The sequence below is a fragment of the Sminthopsis crassicaudata genome, chromosome 5 (assembly GCF_048593235.1).
Source record: "Sminthopsis crassicaudata isolate SCR6 chromosome 5, ASM4859323v1, whole genome shotgun sequence".
NCBI lineage: Eukaryota > Metazoa > Chordata > Mammalia > Dasyuromorphia > Dasyuridae > Sminthopsis > Sminthopsis crassicaudata.
This window is the reverse complement of record NC_133621.1, coordinates 141,532,344-141,553,344: the sequence shown is the minus strand read 5'-3', so window position 1 is coordinate 141,553,344 and position 21,001 is coordinate 141,532,344. Positions and strand designations below refer to the sequence as shown.

Here is a 21,001-nt window from a genome sequence, read left to right as displayed (position 1 = left end):
ATAAAACTGATCATACCTTTGATGAAATAATACCACTAATAGCTCTATATCCCAAGAGATTAAAAAAAAAAAAAAAGAAAAGAAAAAGGACCTCTATGTACAAAAATATTTGTAGCAGTTCCAGTTCTTTTAGTGGTGGTAAAAGAATTGAAAACAGGTTATGATGATGAAATACTACTGTATTATGAGAAACAATGAGCTAATTGTTCTCGGAAAAACCTGGAAAGACTAAAAGAACTGATCTAAAATTTGTTTTTAAAACTTTGAGTTCCAAGGTTCTCTCCTTTCCTTCTTATCCCCAACCCCAACATATGAAATTGTGCAAAACATTTTCATAAAAGTAATATTGGGAAAGAAAAGTATAGATCTCCCTTCTATCCTCCCTTCCAAAAAAACCTTCAAGAAAAAATTTTTAAAAAGAGAAAAAAAAAAAAAAGTGTATGCTTCAATTTGTATTCAGACAGTCAATTCTTTCTCTGGATATGGATGTCATAACAAAAAAAATTTTTAAATGAATATCAAAAATTGTTTTTACATGTAATTGGGAAAAATAAAATTAAAATTTCTAAATGTTAAAAATTATCTTTACATATAACTGGGGAAAATGGTTTTTAAAGCAGCATGTTAGGCAAAATGTCTGTCTTTGGTCCAAGATTTATTTCCCCAATTTGTTTGTGGTGTACTCTTAAAGAGTTAATATAATGTGGTGAAAACAACATTCATTCTCAAGTCAGAAGACCCAGCCCTGGCATTCTATTCCATTTTTGTTCCCTACCTGTATGACGTTGAGCAAGCCAAAACCTTCTTAGTTTTTTTCTTCTAAGTTTTACAATCTAAACCAATTCAACATCCTCTGACACCTCATCTTCCTTTGTTTCAGCCTCTACTAAGAGGAAAAAAAAAAAAAGGAGGCTCCCACTTCTTACCAATGTCAACACCTCAACTTGTATCTTTGATGCCATTCATTCTCCTCTCTTCTATGAGTTAGTCCTCTAATCATTCATTCATTCCTCCTAATTTTCAATCTCACTGAAAAACTTTCACTGAGAACTTCTTAGGAGCTCGTAAACATGTCCAGATCTCCTCTATCCTAAAAAAAATACCGAAAAGGGGAAAAGAAAAAAAAACAACTTCACTCGATACTACTATTTCCTCATATTATCAGCCCATCTCCTTTCTTTCACAGTCAAAACCCTAGAAAAAGCCGTATAAATTCCTTGCCCCTATTTCCTCACTTATCAGCTTCATGAAATCTAGTTTCTGTACAAGGGATAATGCTGTAAAAAAAAAAAAAAAAAAAAAAAAAAAGAAAAAATTACCTATGCATATGTACTGTCAAAGAAAATGTTATAATTATAAAAATTAATAAAAAAACAAAATAAAACAAAACAAAAAAAGAAAGAAAGAAATCTAGTTTCTGACCTCATTACTTAATGGAAGCTTTCTCTAAGGTTGCCTATAACCGACTAATTACAAAATCCAATGGCCTTTTCTCAGACCTTAATCATTCTTCCAGGGCCTACCCAATGAGTCTTCACTAAATTTGGAATAGACAGCAGGTGTTCTCAGAAGCCTTGAGGCCCTGAAAGCCCTGGGTTAGCTGAGGTCTGGCCTACATCCTCCATCTTCACTCCATGCCATTCCTAGTGTCCCTGGAAAAATCTGACCACACACCTCCAGGCCTTGGTCTTTCCTCTGGGGTCTTCCCAAGGAGCTCTGTGCTGGCCAGGTGACTTCACAAGTACTCTACAATCTCTAAAGAGTCTCATTGGGCCACAGCCACTTCCTGCAGCTTCCTCCTTACTCATGACTACACAAGATTTCCCCATATCATACCTTCACCTGTATGACACAAGGTCTGAGAACCTGACATAGTTGGTTCTCTATGTATATGTTTAAGTATATGGCAAAGAATGTAAGGTTGAGTACAAGGAACATTATCTCTTTGTGTTTGTATATTAGTGCCTGGCACATAGGAGGTGTTTAATAAATGCTTGCTAATGAATCATGGCTATTTTTTTTTTAAGTAGTCCATCCGTTTCTAAGGAGATGAGTAATATAATAAAGGTGATCAATGCCAAATGGGGAAAGAGAGTATGAAGAATGATGTGAGTCTGAACCAGTAATTTTTATCAGTGTAGATTTCAACACAGAAGAAATGTCCTTTAACAACTTCAAATATACTGACACTACTTTACAATAATATCCAATCTTAAAGAATGATTTGGTATAGAATGATTTGCCCACAGTGACACAAGCAGTCTGTATGCAACAGCAGCTCATTTAAAACTTCCTCAGGAGGCAACAAGCTGTACTGCTAATTGATAGCCATAAAAACATGCTTTTTAAAAATATTTAATTAAATTGAAAACTTCAATTCAATTTTCCAGATTTTTAGGAATTTAATTCAACAAACATTTATTACTAAATTACTAAAAAGGAAGCTAAAACCCATGACAACACATGTTTATTTCCTGAATTTCCAAGGGTTGTGAGAAATTTTAGTTCTGGGAATATATTTTTCCCAGAATATTACCAATTTCTGAACATTTATCATAGTATGCCTCAATATCTATTATAATTAATTTACAAAAACAGTCCAGAAGGATGAAACATACTTAAGTTTTCCCTTTCTCTTTCTCTTTATGAAATGACACAGATAAATTTGGCTTTGTTTTAAGATTATTTTCTCATGTTCCACGGCTTCAAAGCATTGCAGCTTAGCAACAATATCATAGAGCTCTGGGAATCAAAAAACATAAAATGCTAAAATTAGTATTTCCTTTTTCTATGATAATGAAGGAAGTATCTTCAATTACACCTAATCATATACATAAAAGTAGGAAAGGATCTTTAAACTATAACAAAATAATTTGATAAGAAAAGTAAAAATAAGACACTAAAATGACCAGCATATATGAAAGACATTCCATTAATATGCAAAAAATATGAAAAATAAAACAAAGCACAGGTTTATGCCTATTTATACCAATGTTATGGACAATAAATCATATTTCAATAAAGATTAAGCATTTTTCTCATTTTCACAAAAAATAAAAAACAAATACTGCCCCTGTAAAAGTGAACACAAATAAAAAAACTTTGGGCTAAAGCTAATTATAGTATAGAAAGTAACAGTCAAAAGGGGAATTTTTTACAAAAGCTAAAGAAATATTTAAAAAACTATAAACAAAAGCATGTACTAACAGTTATTTTTAAATAAAACAGTTATTTAAAAAATATATATATATAAATATTTATAATCCCTACCCATGCTCAAAAGCTTTATATCAGTTTGACTACAGAAATTTCTACTAAGGACTACAATTGAAACTCATTGCAAACAAATGTGTTACAAAATTTTGTGATTTTGTAAATTATATTTAAAATGCATTGGGACAGCTCCCTATTGAAAGTATAGGATATTGAAAGTAATCCTACAATAGATTCTTTTATAAAGCAACTATTTTATTAAGCAAACAATGGCAATTAATCTAATTTATAAATTAGGATTTACATATACAATAAAGAGTCTACATTAAAAGAGAAGATTGCTCTATTGAATTTTGTTTAGTAAAAATTATTTCAATATTTTAAAAAATCTTTGTAAAATATATTAATGAATATTCCTTCTTTATTAAATAAACAATGATTCTTTACGGGCAAAGGACCTTACAAAACCTCAGAATCAACATTACAACAAACAAATCCGAATTTTATCAAATAATATTTTGTTTTCCCCAAATTACATATAAAAATAAATTTTAACTTTTTTTTTTTAAAGCTTGAGTTCTAAATTGTATTCCTTTCCATCTTTCCCTCCCTTTTTTTCCTCCCTGAAACAGTAAGCAATCTTTATTTATTTGTTTATTTATTTTGCTGAGGCAACTGGGGGTTGTGACTTGCTCAGAGTCACACAGCTGGGAAGTGTTAAGTGTCTGAGACTGAATTTGGGAGAGAGGGAGGGAAGTAACATATTTAGATCTATAGTCAGATGCCATCAGTTCTTTTTTCTATAGATGAATAGCGTTTTTCATCATAAGTCCAGCAGAACTGTCTTAGATTAGTGCATTGCTGAAAATATCATTCTTAGTGTGTACAATGTTTTCCTAGTTCTGCTCACTTCATTTTGTATCAGTTCATGAAAGTTTTTTTTCAGGTTTTTTCTGAGCATCTGGCACATCATTTTTCAAAATACAATAGAATTTATTCACAATTGTTGCGTCCTGCTTTCTAGAGTCCCCAAGTTGGGATAACAACATGTAGCGTGCTTTCTGGAGCCCTCACACCAGGGTGATTAAAATATTGAGTTCTGCTTTCTAGAGCCCCCAAACTGGGATGACAAAACGTACCATGCTTTCTAGAACTCCCATGCTGGGGTGATTCAAATAGTCCATCTTAGTAGAGAAGTAATGAGGTGAGACTCCTGAGAATGGTGGAAAAATGGAGTGTGTTTATTGCAAGGACTTTCCCCTTTTTATACTCTTATCTAACAAAAACACTGAGCATGTGCCCAGTATATACTGCACACATAGGACCACATAAACAATTTGTTCATAGTTTGCCACCTGGTATCACTTTGACCTGGTATCACTCTGCTTCAATCTCAACATTGGTTGTCACTACCCCCTGACTTCTCAGGAAGGCCAAGAGCCCTTAGGGGAGATGGGGAGTTGAACCAGGCATTGTTAGCAGGTTCCCTCTGGGCTGAAGGGTCTTATACCTCAACCAGACTTTCCCCATTGTCTGTGACCCTCTATAACAATTATATACAACAATTTGTTCAGTTATTCCCCAAATAACGGACATGTCTTCAATGTACAATTCTTAGCCACCACAAAAAAAGCTATGCTAAAAATTTTTGTACAAATAAATTCTTTTACATTAAAAGAAAAAAATTTTTCATTGAGATACAGACTTAGTAGTGGTATTGCTAGACTAAAGAGTATGCATATCTTTGTAACCCTTTGGGCATAGTTGCAAATTACTCTTCAGAACAGCTAGATCCCTTCACAAATGCAACAGTGCATTTAGTGTTTCAATTTTCCCATATTCTCTCTATTCAACATTTATCATTTTCCATTTAAGAAATCAGATTCCTATAACAATTCAAAGTTTATGAAATTCTTTCCACATAATAACCCTATTTAGTAGGTAGTAAAAGAATCATTTCTGTTTTACAAGTGGGGAGTAGAAGCTCAAAGACTAAGTGATTAATCCAAAGTGAAAAAAACAGAACTCTTATGTAGACTTTCTAATTACAAATCTGTTATTTTAGTCAATAAATATTTATTAAATGATTGTTATAAGTCAGTCACTGTGCTAATCACAGGAGGTACAAAGAAAGGCATAAATTCCTGCCCTCAAGGAACTACACTATAATGGGGAAAGACATAACATAATAAAATCAGGAAGGTAGGAAGAACAGTACTAGCTCAGATGCATAATGAAAGTAATGAGGTTTAGATTTGGGGTACCCGAGTGAAATTAGGGTTTTTGGTGGTCAGAGAGTTAAATAAGGTCTAAATGAGGTCTAGTGGCAGCGCAAGGGTAGGGAGTTCTGGGATTCCCTTCTGACAGTGCAAGAGTCCCCTGTAAAGGAATTTACAGATCCAAAAACCTAGGTTGATAAAAGAGGTTAATTATGGGATTTAGAAATAAGGTTAAAGTCTAGTTAGTAAAAGCTGTTAAGTAGAGAGAAGAGGGCACTGGAAACAGTATTCCAGTGGGCAGAGAGTCCTTGGGATACCAGGCATGGTGCTGGCATGTTTCAACCCTCCGCAAAGAGAGGACTCCAGTCTGGCTCTTTTATGATAGGGGATTTTGGCTACAAGCTGAAGGGAGCTCGTGGGTAGAGTCCCAGGTTGGACCCTCACTGGGTTTTAGCTAGAGTTAGAATTTGAATTTAATTCAATAGGTTTTGGGACTGAGCTGTCCCCACCTAGATAACAAAGATTAAACTGTGCTTGGGGTGGAGTCCCCTCACTGAGGCAGAGTTGAAGAACGTTTTCTCCTTTAAGGATTTTTCAGAGTTTGGGGTTCTTTCTTCATTCCCCCCTCAAGCAGTCAAAACTTAAATTCATTTAAAGGAAAAAGGCTTGGGGCAGTGTCCCTTATTGAAGCAGAGTTGAAGGAGATTTTCTCCTTTAAGGATTTTTCAGAGAAGCAAGGATGGATGATGATTATCTGAGGGTATCTGGATTTCAAAGTTGATTTCAGCTTGTGGAAAAATGATTTTCTGGAGATCATGAAATTCAGGAGGTCAGCTGGGTGAAAAACTATGAGATGAAATCCCTGATTGCTCTCCTCAGAGGGTCGGAGATGTTCCAACCTGAGAGAAGGAAGTACCTCATGTAAAGTTCTGATCGTCTCTCAGTTGTGATCCTTCTTTGGGAGGAGGTTTCTTTTCTATATAATTTTTTCTTCTATGAGCAGGTTTCTTGGGAGGCTTCTGGAGCCTCCAGCCAGCCTCTTCTTCCTGAATCCTGGCTCTGGATCTCCTCCAGCTCTTGTCCTTCCCCAGTCCAGACTGCTTGTCCAGGCCCAATGTTGCCTTTTTTATCCTCCCAGAGAATGGGTGTGGGATAACGCAAGGGCTTCTGGGAAGAAGTACTCCAACCAATGAGCTTGCTCCTCTTAGAGGTGTAAACTCCCAAAGGTCTGAGTCAGAGAACTGTCAAGTCAACCTGAGTTCTCACCTTGTAATCGTCCAGACAACCTGAATTCTCACCTTGTCATTGTCCAGACAACCTGAGTTCTCACCTAGTAATCCTAACATCCTCAGAGCTATGAAGTACTGAAGGAATATGAGTTTAAGAGGTGATTTCGGGCAGCTAGGTGGCACAGTGGATAAAGCACTAGCTCTGAAATCAGGAGGACCTGAGTTCAAGTTTGGCCTCAGACACTTAACACTTCCTGTGATCCTGGGCAAGTCACTTAACCCTAATTGCCTCAGCAAAAAAAAAAAAAAAGGAGAGAGAGAGAGCGGTGATTCCATCTCTTTTTTTTTTTAATTTATTTATTCTGAACTTAAGAAATAAAGCAAGCATTTCTATAGCACAGCAAATAATTTCCTCTTCCTCTTAAAAATACAATAATATTATCATGTACATTTCTCTTTTTTTTCTTTTTTTTTCCCTCTCTCTAGAGCTGATTATCAATTTCTGGAGACCATGAAATCTTGGCAGATCAGCCAAATTGGAAATTATGATTCTACAATATAATGATTACTGTCATACAGTAGTAGAAATGTAAAAAGTATAGATCATGGAGTTGAATTTGTACTGATTCTAAAATATATCCTGGAAGCTTATTTTTTAAAGTTTATGTCAGTTTATCTCCAATCCCATATCTTTCATATTTCATTCTAGTGCTTCTCTTTACAATTAGATAATTACTCCTGATCTCTTCTCTGTTCTCCCAACCCATCCCTTGCCTAGTAAAGTTTACCTCTATCCTTAGAAGGGAAGTAAAAAGCTAGACATTTTTACAATTCATGGTGAATCCTTCGGGGCTCAGAGCATTCTGTCCAATTAACTACTTGATTTTGCTAAATAATAACAATGCACCTTTTAATTCAAATCTTTCATAGCTATAAAACAATTTCATCAGGTAAACACTTCAATTCCACTGCAAGCTAATTTTGTGTCACTATCAATTCTGAAGGAAAAAGGAGACTATATTTGCCATGAGTTGACAGGAAACTATGGAGATAAGATGACACACATGCAAAGTGAGGGAAGGGCAAAGTCCACTTGTCTGAAGATGCTCCAGAAGAAAAATCAACAACTGCTGCCATTGCCAAGTGGTTAAATCACCATTTCCTTTCCCTTATTTTGTGGCATTACTTTATCACAACAGCTCATCAATTCATCATATGCAAATGCCAAACACAGTAGATAAAAAACCCTGGGCTGAGACTGAATAACAGATTATTTTCAACTTTTTAAATTTCCTTAATTTTATGCTTTCTGACAAAAATTTGATAAGATAGAAGATAAATAAGATTATATTCCCCTGACTCATTATAACTGTGTTCAAAGAATTCTAAGGAGAAAATTCTGAGTCCTAGACTGCATCCTTTTCTAACATAGCTTAGCTGTGCTATTCATAAATTAGTAACAATAAATACTTATTAAAAGTTAATAGATCATTAAATGATCTGAGAAAGCCCATTTTCCTGTATAACTCATAAATGCAATTTAACAAGGATCCAAATTTTCATCTAGCTCCAAATTTCAGTGTAAAAATACCTTAACTATAAGATAGTTTAAATGGTTATGCCACACATGTAATTTTGTCATGTAGCTTACATTTCATGAATTATTATTTATCTATGAGGAAAACTGCAATTAGTGTGTTTGACCTAAAAAGAATCCTCAGTAAGAAGAGACCTCATAGATCATCTATTCCAGCCATAGCTGAAGATTCATATCCTCAACAAATATTATATTAGTCTCGGCCTCACTTGGGCCAGTATTCTAGTAGTTTACATTCAAAATTGGAGCAAATTGAGACACTCATAAGTCATTTAACATTTAACAAAAGGAGATTTGTGTAGATGTATCAGGAGAAAGAAATTCAAAAATCATAGGCATTGATTGAGCAAAGCTTCCTGGTTGAATTAACCATTATGACTTTTCATTTACATATCTGAGACCTCTTATTCCTGGCTGCTGCTTTTTTTGTTTATTTGCTTGCTTGCAATTTTTTAGCCAATCAGGAAGTGATGCCAACAGCTAGAACTTTTAGTCTTTTGAGCCAATCAAATCTCAATACCTTTTAAAGAAAAATTAATCTATCTTTCATGAGGAGAGAGATGGAAGATATTGATCCTACTGCAAATGGTTATGCAACCTCCTTTTTGAGTCCTCTAGTAAAGAGGAATTACAATTTGCTAAAGTATTCCAATCCGCTTTTGCATGGCTCTCAGAGAACACCAGAAACAGAGGGAAAGGAAGGATGTTTCAATAGAAATGTGTCAGTAAGTCAATAAATCTAAAGTACCACTGGGAGTAACACTGATGCTGTCTAACTAGAATAAGGAGAGAGGGAGAAGGGAAGAGGGAGAGAGGGAGAAGGGGAAAGGGAAAGGAAGAGAGGGAGAGGGAGAGAAGGAGAAGGAGGGAGGGAGAGAGGAAGGGAGGAAGGAAGGGAGGAAGGGAGGGAGGAAGGGAGAGAGGAAGGGAGGAAGGAAGGAAGGGAGAGAGGAAGGGAGGAAGGAAGGAAGGGAAGGAAGGGAAGGAAGGGAAGCAAGGGAAAGAAGAGAAGGAAGGGAAAGAAGAGAAGGAAGGGAAGGTAGGAAAGGAAAGGGAAGGAAAGAAAGGAAGGGAAGGAAGGGAAGGAAAAGGAAGGGAAGAGGGAGGGAAGGTGGGTTTGTGTTTCCTAATTCTAAACTTGGAGAGGCTTTTTCCATATTTTTCATAGAATACATATTAATCACTGTATTAGAAACTGCAAAGACTGAAATGCAATGGTAAGTGAAGCCTTTGCAAACACAAAAGAGCATATAATCTGAAATACTTTTTAAAATTATGTTAATATGATTCATCCACATACCATTCCAATATAAAATATAGTGTCTCAACAATTATTAAGTATTTTATTATTTATAAAAGCACTTGATAATACTGATACCATGCTGAAGGATAATGGCTTTTATTCCACACTGCATTAACTCAGAATATTATGACTGATACTCATGCTTGCTTTAAGAAAAGACTACTAATTATATCACAGCATCTGTTGATTCTGAGAGAAACTATAATCATGATCTAGCAAATTTCTGACCAAAGAGACATTAAAGAAAAAATACACAATAAACTTTAGAGTAATTTTGATTGGTTTTTAATAATTATATTCTCACATTTTTAGAACATAAGATTAAAATATGATAACTGAGCAAAAATAACAGCTGATTCTCAGATTTTTGCACTGTTATCTTTAGCATCTACTGTGAAAACAACATTCAAGCATTACTCATTTTTAAAAGGCAATTTCAAAAACAACATATTCCCCAAAAGTACCAAAAATCACTAGTTTAAATAAGTATATAAGTAAAGTGCAGAATGTCCAAGATAACTAGAATCAGGCACAAAGTGAAACTCCATTCAATAATGAAAATGAATAATTATTAATAAATGAGTAATCATTTATTAATGTTGATTCCTTAGATCAATGGTGTCAAATTCAAATAGAAACTTGGCCACTAAACTGTATATTAGGACTTAGAAAACTACATGTTAATATCTACATTCTATGGTATTTTAATGTATTTTGTTAAATATTTTCCAATTACATTTTAATCTGGATCAGCAGCACTCAGAAATGTTGTAGGCTTCAATTTGTGGGCCCCAAGTTTGACATTTCTGCCTTAAAAAGCAAAATAAAATCTGTAAAAGGTTATCAATAATTAATCTACCTAATAACAATAACAAAACCCTGAAAATATAACCATGATTCATGCCATGAGTAAGGACAAAAGCAAAGTAGGGAAATAGCAGACATAGAGATGTGCATAGAATAGGGCATTTTGCATCTAGAGACTATATGTATATATGAACACCTTTCATGAACCCTGAACTCCAAGTGAAATGGGACTCTTTCAATAATAGTGAGTGGTATAGTACACTGATGAGGGCACAAAACTATTCCAAAGCATCAAATGGGGTAGCGCACAGGATTTCAAGCAAATCCTAAAAAACTATTATGGTAATCATCTTAACAGAAAGGACAGAAGAACAAGTGACACTATTTCATGCTTTGACAGCACAAAGACAAACCAAAACAAATCAGAAATACATTAGCAGAAAAGTTTCAATGAGGATGGCAGTGACCAAATAGGACCCCTTCAAATACAGACCAATTTCAGTTTATATGCTTTATGCAAAGAATTTGCAACCTGTATCACAAATACATGTACACATACACACAACTTGCATGTGTATGTGTGTATATAGGTATGTGTGAGTATATGTATGTGCATTTGTGTGTATATGTATGTGTGTGTATATATACACACATATATATATTTATAAAAACACCAAAAAATAATATATTGTCTGAGCAAAAAGAATGTGTCAACAAGTCCCAACAAGTCCCAATGTGTCAACTTATTATTGAAACAGTAATTACTAAACAAGATGTCCTAAAATGTCATTACATTTACACTATTTTTAATGATCCTCAAAGTTGTTGACTTGGTTCCACATTCATAACTTACAAATATATCTAACAGATCCAACAATTGCCATACCATAAAGTATTTTATGCCTGTATAGAAAACTATTATCTTTTTAAACATGCCACCAACACAAAAATATCAAGAACAACTGACATAAAACCCTAACCTTAAATCCATTACAATTTCTCCAAAATACAAATAAGGCTTCCACGTTTAAAAGGGATTAAAAAAAAATTTTAACTACTTATTTGGCATAAACCAACAATATCATGTAATTCTCCACTAAAAAGAATATTAAATAGCTTCTTCATAGTGAAATCTTTCTTCAATTATGACAAAATACCATTTGAGCCCATTAAATGTAAAATTTTAAATATATGCCATGGGAAGATGGAAACTTAGGGCTATAAGTTTTGTAGGTCAGACTGAATCAACAAATGAAGTAATACTTTTAAATACACAGGTCTTCTTTCAGGCAAGCCACAAAGAACTTGAGAGTCTATCAAGGAGAAAGTTGTAGCTAAATGTATTAAGAAACTTAAAGGCATCCTAAAATCAAAGCTTGATAGGAAGAGTACATTTAAATCAATTAACACATATATAAGACCAGTCAAAACATACATGTCTAGAACTAAAAATGAATCGTAAGAGATTCATTAGTCTTTTAGCAAAAATCCATATACAATATTAACAAAATACACAGCCCATCACCAGAGTCAACCATAGAAAGGTCAGCACTTCATCATCAAAAAAAAAAAAAAAAAAAAAAAAGGAGAGAACACTGAGACATTTTTACAACATATGAAAAACAAGTCAAAAACCCACAGGAATATTTTTGGCACACGTACACATCATTTTGCTAAGCAATAGTGAAAAAATGTCAATGCCAAAAGCTAGCTCATGTCCAGATGGAATCTACGAAAAAACTAAGGTACAACAACAGAATCAAATGGCCTTCCATGGGCAATGTCCATATGAACTTAGCCAATGCTATGTAAACAGAGTCACAGAGAATAAATGGCTTGGATTTGTTTGTGGAAAGGAGTAGTTTATGATGGCAATTCAGAACAAAGTCAAAGTCACATCTTTAAGCTTGCTGAACTTAGTAATCAATCCAGATCATTCAATTAATTGGTAAAAATTATGTAACATATTACTGAAAATGACAAAATTTTAGCACATGCCAAATAGCTGTGAAGACTTAACTTGGTGGTTAGAATAATTCATCAGAAACTTGCTGTCTGTCTTAGACCAAATTTCAAATTCCCACACCAAAAGTATAGGTCTCTAAATATCCTTGAAAAACTCAAGCACTATACTAAAACAGCAGGGGAACATTATCACAGACTGAATTATTGCCTACAACATCCCAAATATAATACTGATTCATAAAAACTTTTTAAAAAATTTAAGACCATCTCCACATCAAATACTCATACTTCTCAAATACATGAATAAAAAGCTTTCAAAATAGAGACCTCACAGAAAAAGTAAAAATCTACATAGTAATATGAGAATATTTATATGCACTCCCTTTTCTCTTACTGGAGTTCTACAGATGCTTTCAGGGAGTATACGGAAGTCAACCTTACAGCCCGATTCTTTTGTTCAACTAAAAAAAGCAACTATTTTATCTACCTGTATAATATAAATGTTAAATATAAAACATTAAATATTTAAAGAATTGCTTTAATGAACTTAATATTCACTTATTATTAAAGATATATAGTGGGACAGTATAGTAACCTGTTTTAAGAATTTCAATCTGATCTCATGTAAATGAGAACTTCCACTTAATAATAACTCTTGAAGTTTACAAAATGATATGAACTAATCTGTGCCTCATAATCACTCAATGACCGGGTAAGACCTACAAGTGTTATCATGTAAGAGCAGTAGTATTTTCATACTACTACTAAAATCCCCAGATAAAGGTTAATGGTACATTTTTCTAATTCTCAATTCTCATAACTACTTTGAACTTAAATAACATAGAATTCTTTCTAATTAGGATTTGGATAGTTAAAGCTGTATTGCAAAATATCAACATCATGCTATTTTATCAATCTGAAGGCTTGGCAATTTGGGTCTCATCGGGTCACAAATACATTATAGGACCCAAGATTTGGAAGAAATCTGAGAAATCAGCTAATTCAACTCATATTTTACAGAGGCAAAAACCAAGGATCTAGAAGAGTTAAGCAATTTGTCCAAGATTGCATAGGTAAGTAACAAAATCTGAAATGAAGTCTCTTCCTGAATGATTCTTTTCCCTAAATCACACATCCCCCTCCATCTATCACCTGAAAGGCAAACTTGATAACCAACTTATTAATTTTAACACAAATTACCAGAAATGGATAATAAAATAAACAGCCAAGAAAATTACTAAATATGTTTAGACTTAGTGGAAGGAAAGGACTTACCAAGTTCATTGAGACTTTGAGCAGCTTTTGTTATCTCTCTACTTCCTCCCTGCAGCTGTCCTTGGAGTCTTTTACTGAGATACAAGATGCGTATTATTCGCCGAAGCAAATCACAGGCTACCTACATAAATATCAGGATATTAGATGTGTGCATTCAATTCATAAAGTTTTCTCATCAAAACTATAAATATATACATCATTAAAAAGTCCTTTAAAAGTCCTTCAAGGAAAGGGACCTGTATGTGCAAGAATGTTTGTGGCAGCCCTCTTTGTAGTGGCCAGAAACTGGAAACTATGTGGTTGCCCATAATTTGGAGAATGGCTGAATAAATTGTGGTATATAAATATTATGGAATATTATTGTTCTGTAAGAAATGACCAACAAGATGATTTCAGAAAGGCCTGGAGAGACTTACATGAACTGATGCTCAGTGAAATGAGCAGGACCAGGAGATTGCTGTATACTTCAACAACAATACTGTATGATGATCAATTCTGATGGGCGTGGCCCTCTTCAACAATGAGATGAATCAAATCAGTTCCAATAGAGCAGTAATGAACTGAATCAGCTACACCCAGCGAAAGAACTCTGGGAGATGACTATGAATATGATATGATATAGAATTCCCAATCCCTCTATTTTTGTCCGCCTGCATTTTTGATTTCCTTCACAGGCTAATTGTACACTATTTCAAAGTCCGATTCTTTTTGTACAGCAAAACAACTGTTTGGACACATACATATATTGTATTTAATTTATACTTTAACATATTTAACATATATTGCTCAACCTGCCATCTGGAGGGGAGGGGGAAAATTAGAACAAAAGGTTTGGCAATTGTCAATGTTGTAAAATTACCCATGCATATATCTGGTAAATAAAAACTATTAATAAAAAAAAAGTCCTTCAAAATATTTAGGATCAATCTTTCTCCATCTCTAATATTTTTTTAAATTAACCAGTAACATTACTTCAGAAACCTAAAAAATCTTTTAAAGCTTCCACATTTACTAAATGAGATAATATTTGTGAAGCACTTTACAAGCCTTGAAAGGCTATATAAATACTAGTTGTTATTATGATTAACTAGCATAAAGAAATAAAATATTTAATTTGCATAATGAACTCCAGTTTATACTTGAAAAATATAATCTCCCTGAGATTGACATTTTTTAATCTCTGTGTTCCCAACTCCTAGTAGAATGTCTTATAAACTCAATTCAATTCATAAACATTTATTACACACCTGCTTTATGCCAGGCACTTTGTTCTCTGCACTGGGTAATAGGTACTACTAGGTAGGCATATAGTAGGTACTAAATATTTGCTGAATTAAATTGAATCTATTCATAATGATTAGGAAGCAAAGTAATGACATAACCAATTCAAAATTCTGAGTAACATGAATTACTATATTTTATAACTATCACTATTTTTCATATAATATGATGTAATGAAATATTAACTAAAATTATATTGAATATAACAGATCATTTCCTTGCAAAGGCTCAGAGATCACTTGATGATTAACTGGAGACCATTATTATAATCAATATGAACATTCATCATCAATATCACAAGGCTGTTTTGAGGAAATTTCTCTATGAATTTCAAAGCCCAGTATCAGCATGATTAAAATGGACATTACAACCGACATACTAGTGATACTAGAACATAAAGTAACACAATTCTTTTTTAATAAATTCTTTACATCAATTTTTCTCTCATGGAAGTTGAAGATTATCTGTACCCCTCCCTCCAAATAAGTAGTGAAGCCTGAATACATCATTCATAGTGACTGTTTCAAACCTTGTCTTTATTCTTCAGACATTTTTCATCAGATGATTGTTTCGTTCCTTACAGAGAAGACTTAGATTACCTAATATAAACTTCTTCTCCTCCACATTTCAAAATTTCTTTGTCCTTACTCAGTCTCTCATCATTCCCACCAGGATAAGACAGAACTCCTTGCCAAGAAAAACTCAATTTGTGATTTTTGTACCATTCCAAGGTTGGCATCCTTGCTCTAAACCATTTCCTCTCACTATCTCCTATCCTGAATCTCTACCTCTACCTGCTTTTTCCTCTGCCTACATACTTGTTCAGGTCTCCCCATTCTAAAATTAACTTCACTTTATATTTACACCCATTTAGGCTACTATCTTATATTCCTTTCTCTTTACTCCCAAAATTCTAGAAAAAGAACCTTATACCTATTGCCTCCACCTCCATGCAAAATACACAGGTACAGTATCAGTGTTGTATTTTCTATTTTTACCACTTCACAGAAATTTTTCTTCAGAATTAGCAATATTTTAACTACCAAGCACAATGATTTCTTTTTAGTCTTCATTTAATCTTTCTGCAGTATCTGAAATTAAATGCTATTCTTTTTAATTATTTGTCGAGCTGGCTTCAAAGACTGGTTCTCTTGGTTCTCCTACCTGACAAATTTTCCATGAGCTAATTCGTCCTTCATCTAATCCACTAAGTGTGGATATCCCCAATATTCTTCTTTGGTGATCTCATCAACTAACATTCAAGTTAACCTCTATCTACAAACAACTCCAAAATATAAATATCTATCCTTGATCTCTCTGTCTTCAGTCTCCAACTCTCCAACCTTTGCAAGGTATCTCCTCCTGGATGTCCAGCTGGCACCTCAGAGTAAACATGGCAATCATTCCCCAAGTGAAAAATAGTAAAAGTATAAGTAAGAACAAGCAGTTCCAAAGGAAAAAATTCAAACTATCTATAGTCAAATGAGAAGAAAATGTTTCAAATCACTAATAATTATAGAAGTACAAATCAAATTTTAAGGTTCTGCCTCACCTTCATCAAGTTAGCAGGGAGGGGGTGGGAATGGGAAGGTAAGAAAAATAATAAAGAGGGGAAAAAACAAATTAATGTATTGCTGGTGGAATTCTGAATTGGTTCAGAAATTCTGTAAAATAATTTTTTAACTATAACAAAAAAAAATCACTAAACTATGCATACCCTTTTTTATTCAGTGATATCACTATTAGGCCTATGTTGCAAAGAAACAAAAGAAAGAGGGAAAGGATTTACAGATATTTCGAATATTTTACATAGTGGCAAAGAACTGGAAGCTAAAGGGATGAATAAATGTAAAGGAATATTATTGACCCATGAGAAATGGTAAAAGGCATGGCTTCAGAAAAATGTGGAAAAGCTTATATGAGTTGATATAGGACTCAAAACAATTTATATAACAACTTAACATTATAGAGAAAAAAACTTTATAAGATTTAAGAACTCTAATCAATGATATGACCAACCACAATTTCAAAAGGACTGATAGTGAAGCAACCTACTCATTTCCTGGAAGACTGCCACAATCCTTTTCAATTCTAGTATTTTCCCTCTTTTAATTACTTCCTATTTAAAGGACTACATATTAAATTTTACTTCATTTCCTCATTTTTATTGTTTTGTTTTGTTTTGTTTTGTTTTGCTGAGGCAATTGAGGTTAAGTTACTTGCCCAGGGTCATACAGCTTGGAAGTAAGTGTTAAGTGTCTAAGGCCACATTTGAACTCAGGTCCTCCTTACTTCAGGGCTGGTGCTCTATCCACTGTGCCACCTATCTGCCCCTATTCTGTATTTTTTCCAGAGTGTTTTATGCACATGAAACTTTGGGGTTTTGGTTTTTTTTTTTTAACATCTCCTACATTTTTGTTTAAATTTCTACTCCAATCAATGGATTTGTGTTATCCTCCATTTATTTATTTTGTATCAATTTTTATCCTGACTCTATAAAGTCAATGCTTTCTCCCTCTAGTTTGTTTTGTTTACACTATTCTGATGCTAGTGTGGTCCCAAATGCTCTTATATGATCCATATTCTCATTTACCTGTCCTAAACAAAGTTCTTTAACTTAAATTATTGATTTCTATTTCTTTGTGTTTCTTCTCCTCTTTTCATGTTTCCCCTTCCCAACTAAGTATGAAATTCAAAACCATATTTCATCATTCCTACCTTATTTTAAATAATATTCTTTTGCTATATCTTTTTTCCATAAAGAAAAATTTCTTTGCTTTGTTCTAATATCTCTTTCCATATAGTTTACAATGAATTTTATTTTTTTAATTCAGGGTTTTGCCTTTATTTGTTCTTCTTTATTCTTTCTGAGTCACTCATTAGGATAGAGATTTCTAAGGTGTCAAATCCAATCTCTCTCTCTCTCTCTTTTTCACTCACTCACTCATTTCTATGTCATTGCATGGATAGATCTTACCCCAGGCTCTTTTTCTGCTGTGCCTCTTTCAAATCTAATTCAAACAACAATTTTCACTCTTTGTTGCAATGCGTATACAGCTTTGAGATATATGTTACTTGATTCAATACAAATTACCTTACTCTTGTACCTCTATTTACTAAGAATAAATTAAAGATGATAAGAATTTTGAACAAAAAGGAGTGGAAAAATGTAAAAGACAACTTACTTGCAGCCTTGCCAGTTGTGCTGTGCGTGCTACTATCTTGTTGTATGGATCAACAATTTTAGCTTTAATCCTGTTAAAAATAATAAAATCTTTAAAAAGCAGAGTACAAAAATGTTATGTTTCTATTCCCCTATACACTTATACAAGAACATACCTGTCAACAGCTCCCTGAAGGGCCCCAATTCTTGTCTGCATCATTTGAAGAACACCTGGAAAATAGTAAACAGTTCACATTTACCTTACAAAGTAGAAAATAGGTCCTAAAAGAAATAAGACTAAAGATAAAAATTCTATTAAAACTTGAAAAAATAACCCATGGATCTGTTATACTTCTCTAGGTAACACAGTAAGACACAAAAAGACTTTCTTTTTAATTTTATTGTAAATCATTAATACTCTAACAGATGTGTAACTACAACCATCTAGGTGCTCCCTCCACTAATTCAACTTCTCATCTTTATGGAAACACAGAACTTTAGTTGGAAAGAACCTCAGGAAACCATTTAGCCAGTCCACTCCTGAGAAAAATTCAATAAATCTGGCAAAGTCAATCAGCTTTTATTTGAAAATCCCTAGGAAGAAAGCAGTGAAGTAGTGTAGAAGATAAAAGAGTTCTATGCCTGGAATCAAGAAGACGAGTTCAAATCCAGTTTCAGATGCTTAACTGTGTGACCCTAGGTAAATCACTTAAACCTGCTTGCTTCTATTTCCTCTGTAAAAGCTATAAAATGAACTGGAGAAGAAAATGGGAAAACATTCCAGTATCTGCCAAGAAAACCCTAAAACAGGGTCAGAACTGAAAAAAATGACAGAACTACAACAACAAGGAAAGGAAACACTACCTCTTGAAGCCACCCATTCCACTTCTGCATAATTCTAATTGCTAGGATATTTTTGCTGAGATCTAAGTCTACCTGTCAGGTTCCCCCTGAATCTTCTTCAAACTAAACTTTCTGAGGTCTTTCAACCAATCCTGATATGATATGGATTCAAAGCCTTCCACATGATCCTAGTTGCCCTGGATTAAATAACTTAATAAATGATAATAGTTCAAGCCAATTTATGGGTTTTTCTTCTTATTTTACTGTTTCATTTGTCTATCAATGGGCTGTCTTACAATTACTCTGTGCTTAATTAATTTCTTAATTTTTTAATCAGTCAACCAGGCAAGAAACATTTACTGAGCACTGAATAAGAAATGTTCTCTTATTGATAAGTTCATTTCAAATCATTGAAAGAACGGGACTCTCTCCATGTGAACCTGATCTCCATTTGGATCAAGGAGCCTAATGACCTGATTTCCATGTGAACCCAATTAATGTAAGATATAACTTTCTTCGTGGGAACTTAATCGTTCTTTAAACCCTTATGAGATTGGGAACAAGCCACACAAGTGTTTAGCTTCACTTTAACAATTCCAGGAACTAGCCACTCCTTGGATCCTTAAAACACATCTGGCACTTCCCTGTCTTATATAATATCCTATGTACAATTTGGCACAAAGCCTTCTTTGTCCTGACCCCTATAAAAGATGGGTAAAGCATTCTCTATTCGAAGTCTCACCCATGAAGATGACTATCTGTCTGGAACCCTTTTTCCCATTCGGAAGCTAGAGGCTGTTGAATCGGGACTTCCAAGCCATTTGAAATCTAGTGTTGGTGCTCCTCTGAACTGGTGATATATACTCTATCCTTTTCTGCTATTTTAATCATAATTCTCATTATTCTCTGTTTTTTTTTATGTATTATTTGCTGTATTAGTTGTTATTGTAAGCAATCTATTCCATGTATTGTATATAATTAAATCTTACTTTTATAATTGATTGTGTTCAAGAGCGTTATTTGTAGGAGTGAATCCGAACTTTTCTCTAAAATCGCATAACAAGCACTTATTAAGTACCAGGCATTATGCTGGGAAGACAAAGAAAATGTAAAAATTTTGATACATATTCTAATGAGTGTGACACTGAAAACTACACTAAGTCATAAAAACTAAAAAATTCTTCATTGAGATACAGTCATTCAATAAATATTTGGTGCAGCCATATTGGAAGAACCAAGCAAATAAAATATGCATATGGCTCAGATTATGACATGCAATCAAATAGACAATCCAATGAGTTAATTTTTCAGAATATACTTCTTAGGGCAGGTGCTATTAACTGGGTCCAGAACTTATTGAGAGAAAGAGATTAGGCTATATTGCATTTCAGAAATTGATGAGACCAAGCTGCTCTCTGCCACAAAAACCCATCTTTTAAAAAACCAATATTCCTCCAATTATATTTTATGGCTTAGAATGAAAAACCACAATAAAAATAGCAGAATTAAAAGTAACCCAAGGGGAAATGAAAAAATCTATCTGTTGAGTCGTTGGGTTTTTTTTTTTAAAGAGGAAAATGCATATGACCAATGACAACTTTCACATAAAAGCAGTATTAAGAAAACATCAGAAACATATGGACTGAAAAAAAGATGAGACAGTCACACAACAAGGATAAATAAAATTAATTCTGTGTGCTGCTCTGGTCTTCACAAAAGAATAAAAGAAGCAAAGGAAAATCTTCATTGCATAGGGTAGAACTTCTGAAAAAAAAATTCAAGGAAAGATATGAAAAAAAAAATCACACAAAAAGTAAATAGACTAAGAGTTTGTGAACTCCACTAATGAATTGCCAATACTGATACATCCCATTCATCAAAATACTAACCAAACTGAGTTCCTCAAGGTCTAAATAAATTTCCAAGACAGCAAAAAGAAAACTAGTTCTTGTGTCAGGAGACATGCCTTCATATTTTGCCTCCATGATACATTCATGAGTGAGACAAATCACAACTTCATGAGACCTCTATAAATCATAGATATAAAAATCAGAGTTGAATAAGATGGAATAAACTGAGGACCCAACTACCTACAGATCTATTATC

General features: G+C 33.7%; 1 protein-coding gene across 1 annotated transcript in view; it reads right to left on the bottom strand.

The window, feature by feature from the left end:
* COG5 (component of oligomeric golgi complex 5) overlaps positions 1 to 21,001 on the bottom strand; it is a 344,010-nt gene that overhangs the window by 298,349 nt on the left and 24,660 nt on the right. The window contains exons 4-6 of the mRNA XM_074268349.1: positions 18,229 to 18,283; positions 18,075 to 18,144; positions 13,609 to 13,729 (exon numbers count right to left, since the gene is read on the bottom strand). Coding sequence (XP_074124450.1) covers positions 13,609 to 13,729; positions 18,075 to 18,144; positions 18,229 to 18,283 — 246 coding nt within the window. The remainder of the gene's footprint in view (positions 1 to 13,608; positions 13,730 to 18,074; positions 18,145 to 18,228; positions 18,284 to 21,001) is intronic.